The 8943-nt window shown below is 45.8% G+C and overlaps 1 protein-coding gene across 5 annotated transcripts in view; it reads left to right on the top strand.

The window, feature by feature from the left end:
• The first annotated feature begins 1293 nt into the window (after positions 1-1293).
• GABRB2 (gamma-aminobutyric acid type A receptor subunit beta2) overlaps positions 1294-8943 on the top strand; it is a 143265-nt gene continuing 135615 nt past the window's right edge. Inside the window, exons 1-5 of one of the 5 annotated variants that reach the window (XM_064387372.1) lie at positions 1294-1312; positions 2693-2810; positions 3584-3816; positions 3943-4034; positions 4830-4897. In XM_064387372.1, the coding sequence (XP_064243442.1) occupies positions 3740-3816; positions 3943-4034; positions 4830-4897 (237 nt within the window). In that variant the 5' untranslated portion in view covers positions 1294-1312; positions 2693-2810; positions 3584-3739. The other 4 variants (XM_064387371.1, XM_064387374.1, XM_064387373.1 and 1 more) reach the window with 4 other exon arrangements.

The following is an 8943-nucleotide window of genomic DNA, read 5'->3' as shown; positions in this document are numbered from 1 at the left end:
GCCATTATTTAAGAGTATTTCAGCTTTGAGGGGTATTTTTTTCCATCTTGAAAGCTAAGAATCAAAATACTCTACAACTGTCATTTAAAATGGGACCATCTTAGCTGGCTTCTCTGTGAGATTACGGTACTTGTAGTCTAATTGAGATATTTTTAGAACCAGAAGCACCAGCTGGGAACCAGGTTGTTTGCCCATTGTAAGACACCAAAAATCTTAGCAATCCTTAAACATGCCACATGAACAGTTCTGCATTTTGCCAATACTGGTGTTCACACTAGTTATTTCCTCCACTTTTCAATCAAACACACAGACACAAGTGAGAACAAGAGGGAAACAATTTATTTGACAAGTTGCTTAAAATAAATGGGAGATTTTGAAGGTGATAAGAAATTTTAACAGGCAGAGATAGACCACAACCCCATAGTCAGAGAAAAAGTGGTATTATCAATAGTGTATAGCAAAGCATGAACACATTTGTAAAAGGAAAAGTGTTGTATGACTTTGCACACTGTCAATATACAATGATTAAACCCCTAGCCCATAGGCTTGTCTGGGCACACAGAGCCTGCAGTGTTGCTAGACAATGTTACTGCTATAGGCACATTTAGATAGTGGTGTATTTACAGCTAGCAAAAATAATGAGTTATGCAGATCAACCCAAAGTTGGCTCAATGGAACCTTTTAACTTCCAAAACCCAAGGATATACATTAATTTTCCACACATAACGCACCATGATATCCACATATATTGAATTTGTTAGATATGTTCAATTGCTTTTTTGCTAGGATAGCCAGACTGAGAGAAGGTTTCACTACACATGGCATAGGGGTACTCTGGGACTGGAACAAGTGTTCTCTGACTACGAGTGCAGAGCAGAGCAGAGATATTTTGGCATTGCTTGAATGCTTCTTAATATGAAAATCAAAAATTCTTGTCATTCCAGCACCAAATATTACCAACATTATGAGCATCAGGCTCATATTGATATCTGGTCATATTCAGGTGTGGCAAATGACACATTTCTGTGGTGTAATGATAATTAATAGCAGACATTCAGAAACAGCAGTGTCAGATGTGCCCCCAAGTTAGCACTTGCAGGTGCATTTCACAGTGAAGGATTAAAGTGTTTTATCTTGAGACCTCCTGAACTTATCATATGATTGCAGAAAGAGGAAAAAAAAAAGTGCCTATTATACATCTAAAGCCAAATGATTCACTGCACAGCATATCCACCATCTTCCTTTCAGGGCTATACTTCAAGAGGTTTGGCAGTGAAACAGCCTGGCTGTGTGAGAACAGAAACCTCCGCTGGTGAGCAGGGAGAGTGGCTCTGTAAAATCAGCCAGGGAAGAAAAGCTGAAAAATGGGGTGGGGGCCGTGTGTGTTTTGATTTTAAAAATGCTTAAACGTTCTTTAACTTAGTTGTTTGGGTTTTTTTCTAATGAATACATACATGAGAAATTTACATGAGAAATTTATCTCCCACACAGTCTTGTCTGTTTCATCAGGAAAAGTGTGTTTTCCCATTCTGTGCAATTTCAATTCTTACAACTGGGAAAAGGTAATGAAAACGCCTTGACGAATTGCCCCCAGCCCCCTAAAGGATGGCTATTTTGTTTCTGGGAGGAAAACCCGAGCAGCTACTTACTTGAGCCGAAAGGCACAGCGTGGCGGTGTGAGGCACTGGCAGTGCGGGCGAGGGGCACGGGTTGTTCCCCCCGGAGCGGGGCCGGGTGGCGGCCGGCGGGACGGGACGGGACGGGACGGGAGCGGGGGAGGCCGGGGGCCGCCCTGGCCCCGCTCCAGCGCCAGGTGCGTGCTGCGGGGCTTCCCCGCTCCGGCCAAGGTAGCTGTCGGTCTCTATTAAATGGCTGCCTGCTTTTCGGGGCTGCCGACTGCTTCACGGTTTGGCTGTTGATTTTTTTTTAGCAGCTCTGCCGTCTCTCGGGGGCAGCTTTTCCCCCCTCCACCTCCCTAGGTGAGGCTTCATCCCACCGCCTCGCCGTCCGCCCCCGCCTCAGCCCTTCCCGGGGAGCCGCCGCCGCCTCTTCCCTCCGAGCATCCCCCCGGGCCCGCACCCCTCCTGGCTCCCCTGCTCCCGGGCCAGGGTGCGCCTGGATGTGGGCTGGGGCCGGCCTGGCCCGGCCGTGCGAGGCGAATCGCGGCTTTCCCGGGGAGCGGGAGGCGGTGGCCGGTCCGGGGGCGGCGGGGTAGGGCAGGGCAGGAGCTCCGGAGCGCCTCAGCCCGCGCCGTGCGGGGAGCGAGCGGCTCTCCAGCCCGCCTCGATCTCCGAGCAACACCTTCACCCTTGTCCCTCCCCCACCACCCGCCGGGGTTTTTTTCCTTTTCCTTTTTTATTTTCTTTTTTTTTTCTTTTTTTTTTTTTCGCTCCTCCACTCTCCTGCAGCGAGTTAAATATTTCTTTTGTTAATTGACGCCCAAAGTGTTCCCAATCCCTTCCCCGCGCCGCCCGGGCCGACCGAGGACGTGTGCACGCCCAGATCCGCTCGGTGAAGCAGCACAGATCCGCGGGGCCGAGCGGGTATGTGCGTGAGGAGGAGGAGGAGGTGGTGTAAAAGGAGCGACGGGCACAAAGCAGATTTGAGAGGAATAATTTAACTCCGGTGTTTGTTGTTTTTCATGGGTTTGTTTTTTGCCTTCTCTCTCCTTTCTATCTCGTTTTCTGCTCAGGATTTAAATGTCACTCAAAGCATCCCCAGATCAGCTTTCCGCTCGTCTCCGGTTTCTTCCGAGGCATTAATTGGATCACGCGCTGCATTTGAAGAGCCTGGGTGTTTTACCCGCTAAGGTAAGTGGGTTTATGCACCTACGTGGGGTCTGGATGGTCACTGAAATCCTTTCAGGGTGGTGTTTTTCTTCCCCTTGGCCCCCCTCCCCCAGCTCCGTGGCCAGGTTCCGTTCTACCTGAAGAACTCGCATCCCTGGGTTAAACATCGGTCGATGTAGGGAACCGCGCCGGGGGCAGCGGGGTCGCGGGTGCCCCTCGGGCACCAGCCAGAGACCAGCGGGAGCCGGCGGTCGCAGCCGGCGACCCCCTCAGTTCCCAGTGCCTGAGCTCCGGGAATAGCGCCTGGCATCACAGTAAGGAAAGAAACAGCCTAATCCCCTCTTACAAGAAACTATTCGTCATCATTTTTTTTTTTTTCCTCCGTGAGAAATATTGTAGGCGCTCATCTCCCTCCTCCCCCACCGCCCGCCCCCGTTGCCAGCGCCGGCTCCTTTGCCCGCACCTCTCCTCGCTTCAGGCGGTTCTTTCCAGGGACTAAAAAGTTAAGCTGCCCCCTCTCTCCCCCCACCTGCCCCCATACGTACGCAGTGCATTCTCCTTTTTAACTATTCTCCCTGTGCCTAATCCGAGTCCGTACAGCCCCCCCAACGCTTAAACTAGGTTGCAAAGCCGCTGTACCCTGCAACTCCTAAAACTTCTCTTCTTACTGTGATTTATATTCTATAATAACAAAAAGGACAACAAAAATATACTGGATCCTCCTCGTGGATTACTTTTTTCCCCCTTTTTTAAATAATGCATTTCCTTCTTCCCCTTTAATTTTTTTTTTCAAGGAAATTTGCTCCATCTCCAGCAGCAACCACTGCTCCTTTTGATGTTGTGGTACGCCGTGCGCATGCGCTTCACATTAGAATTACTGCACTGGCCAGAATAAGTTGGATCTCTTCTTCTCTTCACTGAAACCCTAAATCATATCAAAAGCTAAAGGGATGCTGAGAGTCCGGAAAAAGGGTTACTTTGGGATTTGGTCATTCCCTTTAATAATAGCCGCGGTGTGTGCACAGAGGTAAGTGATGAAGGCATCTCTTTTCCTTTACTTTGAATTGCAGTGCATGCTGCTGCTGAGAGAAATGTACAGCTGGGGGCTGAGAAATCAGAAATAATACAGTATTATTCTTTCTTTTTTCTTCAGTGTCAATGACCCTAGTAATATGTCACTGGTGAAAGAGACCGTGGATAGACTGCTGAAGGGCTATGATATTCGCTTGAGGCCAGATTTTGGAGGTAATTTGACTGCTTTTGCATAAGAGAGGTTGCATATCCGGGCTGGGTGCGTTGTGTATGGGGGCGGTTTCAAACGTCTTGTGGGTGCTGTTGCTTTGGGGGGGTGTGTGTGTTGCCATTTCCTGTAGCTGACCCGAAGTTAAGCCCATTGTTTCTCAATTTTCTTAGCAAAGGATGCTCTTAATGCCATCACTTAAATCACTTGTATATTCGTAATCGGTCCCTCATTGTGTGTGTGTGTGTGTGTGTGAGAGAGAGATGATACTTTACCAACCTGTAATTAAACCCTTGTTTAACTGGTTTTATCGAGATGCAAATCTCTCCTAAGTTCACCCAGCGTTTGCTCCTTTCAGCCTAATGTGCCTGTGATCACAGTTACTATTTTCGAGTACAAGACGTGCCGTTAACTGATACAAAAATGTCATTTAACCCCCTGCGTGCTCCTACTTCCAACTAGTTTGTTTATTCCGGACGTGTTCCCTGTGGGTGGCCCACCACCTTGTCCCCCCATCCCTCCCCCGGGGCGGGTGCTGCCGTTCCCGGGGCGCGGGGCCGCGGAGGGGCGCGGAGCGGGCGCGCCGGTGCCGCACGTGTGCGCTGTTACATAAAGCACCGCCACGGCCCGGGCAGCGTGCGGACCCCGCTGTGGGGGAAAGAGGCTTCATGCCTCCCTCCTGACTTTCTGGTCGTGTTCAAACGTCGTTCCATATGCGCGCTATGCTCGCCCTGCTAACTCTGGTAAGAACGAGTTAAGTTCTTCGAGATCACATTGCGGACCATCTTGTTGGTTTGCAGGTCCCCCAGTGGCTGTGGGCATGAACATAGACATTGCCAGTATAGATATGGTCTCGGAAGTCAATATGGTGAGTACTTCGGGTTCGGGGCCGCTTGCTCTCTGAGGGGGTGGCTGCCGCTTCCCCCGCCCCTGCCAAGGCGGAGCGGTGCCCGCGGGCGTGCGGGGACCCGGCGCGGCCTCCTGCCCCGGGGAGGCGCCGGGGCGGGGCACACCGGCCGCTGGGGGGTCGGGGGCGGCCTTCCCCCGCTGCCGGCGGCGGCTCCCGGGCGGGGAGCGGCGGCTCCGGGCGGGGAGCGGCGTTTCGAGCGGGGCTGCGCGGGGCCGCTCCTGCGGCAGCTCCGGGGGCGCGCCCGCCCTCAGCGCCTTGCAGCGAGCAACGGCGCCCCCTGCCGGCCGCGCGCGCGCACCGCACCCGCGCCCCGCGCAGCCGCCGCGCCCGCGCAGCCCCGGCGCTGCCCTTCCGCGTGCGCGCTGGAAAACAACAGCCGTCGGCGCTTGCCGCGGCTCAGCCGTGCGCTTTCCATTAAAAACAAAAACAGAGCGGTTTGCCTCTGTGTGCGTGTGTTCAAAACTTACCTGTTTTTTGGTTTTTTTTCCCCTAGCCTGACTTTTTTTTTTTTTTGGATGGTGATGAAAGAGTCAATGATTTTAGAAGTTTAATTTTTCTGAGATGTTTGTCTTTCTTATTTAGAACTGACTGTCCCCAAATGCGGAACTTGTTCAGAATGTAGTACTTTGACGTGTTTCTTTCTGTGTTTCACTTACATCCCCTGGGAGGCTAATGGGGTGTGGAGAAAATTGGACAAGTCTGATTCCTACTTTAGAAAGAGCTGTTCTTGACTTAGATGAAACTTTACTAGCATTCAGTTTTATTATTTGGAAATGTGTGGGGTTCAGTTTTGAACTTTTTATCTTAATTTGCATGTTAATTGGTTGAGCACATGGAATTTGGCCTAACACTCATAGGGGCTTATAAAGAACAACAAAAGACACTGAAACATAGTAGTACATGATACAAAAGTGATGCAAAATAAATGTGATTTTATTAAGTATTCTTGAAGAGGTTTCAAGTGAACATCCTTTTAAATACAAGTGTGATTTTAGGGCTATTGCTGTAGCTGTAACCATGCCTTTGAAAATAACACTTGGAAAGTTATCAGTTGTTTTAATATCATTGTACTACTGAAATATTTAATTCCTCAGTGTCATGTTTGGGTTCTCAGAGATGTTGCACTGGATGATTTGGCAAACATTTGTTCTCAAACTGAATGACTTGTGTGATGTACAGGAGTTTTTTCAGATTGTAAAATAAAGCCCTTGGCCTAATTTGAGGATAACATTACAGGTGATTTTACTGTGGGACAGGGAGGTGTTGGTGACCCAGTGCTTGATGCTGCTCTTTTTCAAGATACCAGTGAACCTGAGTAATTTCACCTTCTCAAACATTATTCTGGGAAATTTCTAAGTGGCTCAAAGGGGCTCCCAAACTTTGTATCACTAAACTTGTTATCTAGTGTTCTACCTCCAGGAGCTTCAAGTGCAGAGGAAGAAAAGTACATTGTATTTAAAACCATTTCTTTTTTCATTAAGAGAACTGTGGGTAGGAGAAACAGGGACATTTTTTAGCTTGCCCTGAGCAGTGAGGGAAGGATGAGGGTTTCTTGTTGGGGCTGCAATCTACCAGGTCAGTGTTGTATCCTCCCATCCCTTCAGAACTGGAAAGTTCATGTGAAAAAATTGTTAAAAATCTTCTGATTATTTTCTTTGTTTCTTTAAATGGTTTCTAGACATTTTGTCTCCAATTAAAGGTGATAGCATATCAGAATATTGTGATCTGATACTTACAGCCTAACTATATAAAGCAGTATTATTTTTAGTATTCTGTAGTCAGTTTATCGTGTTTCTATAATGAAATGTTTGACCTTTCTGAAAAAATGTCTTTTCAAACTATCTGCAGAACTCAGAGGAGGAACTGTATATACAATTTTGTCCTACTAATTTGCCTAAAGCATTTAAGATCTGGGCTTATTTTACTCTAAGAAGCCACCTATTTCTTAAACCCAGGCAACGTTGCATAATTTTTTTTCACTTACAGTTTCATTAGAGATACCAAACCAAGATTATAATCTGCTTAATTGCAAAATGTAACACTTGATTTTACAATGGTCTGTATAACATAGCAAGTCCTAATATACCCTGAATATAACTTGAAATAAGTGAGGAGAGAGACATACAAGGAAACTACAAAATACTTGGTATGCAAGGCCTTGGCTTTTTTGCTTGCACATTCATCAGAATTTGGAGTAAAAACCAGGAGGAATACCATGAAATGCCATGATGCAAAGACTTCTGAGATAATAAGAGACACAGAAAGAACCTTTTGGATTTATGGACCTGTTTTGCTCTAAGCATGGCCTTGCTGTAGCTTTGTCTGTAGTCATGGCAAACACTACTGACTTTAGATAAAGGCAGATCATTGCCTGGACTCGTGTACTAACATTATTGGGATCAAACCTATGCCTTGGGGGAAAGGCTAAATAACAATAGTTATTCATCTTGAGATAATTTCTATTCATTTTAATGTTTATTTTAAAATTACATTTATTTCTCAGTCTTGATATATTGCATCTACCATATAAACCTGTGCCACCCTGCAGGGAGAATGTTTATGTCACTCCAGTGTCATGAAGTAAATCGTGAACTTTTCACTTTGTTGAAGAGGATAATTTGGACTTGCTCTTATAGAAAGTAAAAGTATGGATTAAGGATATTCAAGAATATTATTGTTGACTTTGAGTTCTTAAAGAGGTGATAAGTACTTGCATCATAAAGAACTCATATCGTATAAGGCTTTACAGGTGCCTCATAATTATTTCTTTTATGTAACAGAGCTGAAACTGTAAACTCTTTACCTTGAGCAGTCAGCAACTTGAACTAGAATTTGTCTGAGTTTACAGGAATGGTTTCAAAGTACTGGCACTTGTGAAAACAATTTGTTCTAGCTCTGGGGAATGCATTGAATGAACATGAGAAACTTGTGAGAACTTTAAGTGTTTGTGTTATCAACAAATATCATGACTATTTTGACTAATTTCTTTGTATTCTGCAAAGAGAAAATCTGCAGCAGATATTTTATGTGATATAGGAATGATGATGGCTAATTCCACTCAGCAGCAGGTCCTGCAATATTGTTGAGTGTATCCTTTATTGGAGTTATACTGTAGATTTCCTTAGGGATTCTCTTATTCAGGTAACAACGGTGAACAAAGATGGAGATCTGTGAAGGCTACTTAAATGGTTTTCCTGGGCTAATGAATTTGATGTTATGTAAGATTAGCTATGGTGCAGTGAGTCTAATGCAATGTTCACATTCCCACATTTTCCTCTCAGTTAGTTTTTGGAATAGACCCCTTGAAAATGTAGCAATGAAGGCTATTCTACATTCTAGTTTTCTCCCTTTTTCTCCCAACTATTCCCTCATGAACTCTTTGTAAAAACTGTTACAGGTTCATTAAGAAGTACAGAAATGAATTTTCTTCCCTAGACTCCCCTGAAGATTCTATGTATTATGTTGTGCATTTGATCAATCTAGATAAGACATGAGGATTTCTATGGATAATGTTGGTCATGTGTTAGTTTTCAATGTCTTGGCTTATTCCCTATTAAATAGGTCAACATTTCCTTCCTTTTTTCCACCCCCCTGGTCTGTGGCTATTCTGGGATTCTAGTACAGAATGTCTTCAAAAGAGAGAGAAATATTCTGTAGCTACAGATTTTACTCAGGAAATATATTCTTGTTGATGTTGGGTTGTATATATGTCCTGGGGTGGCTGTATGGTCCGGTGTCACTATTGTATGGTTTATTTTTTCTAGATATAATTAAATATAACTATTCAGTGTGGGTGATTGGGGTCTGCAGAGAGGAATCTGAAGTGTTTATTTAATTCCCAGTGTTTGCTTGCCCAGTGTGCAGGTTTTGGCACATGGAGTCAGGAGTGTGTGTGGAGTTAGAGATGATATATTGGTTTGTCTTAGTGGGGCCATTACCGTTGATTGAGAGCATAATCCTTCCATCAAGTGGGAGCTGGAGAAACAAAGGAGCTGTTACCATCT

This window comes from Passer domesticus, chromosome 13, assembly GCF_036417665.1.
Source record: "Passer domesticus isolate bPasDom1 chromosome 13, bPasDom1.hap1, whole genome shotgun sequence".
Classification (NCBI taxonomy): domain Eukaryota; kingdom Metazoa; phylum Chordata; class Aves; order Passeriformes; family Passeridae; genus Passer; species Passer domesticus.
The sequence above is the reverse complement of the archived record's forward strand: the minus strand, read 5'-3'. Positions and strand labels throughout refer to the sequence as shown.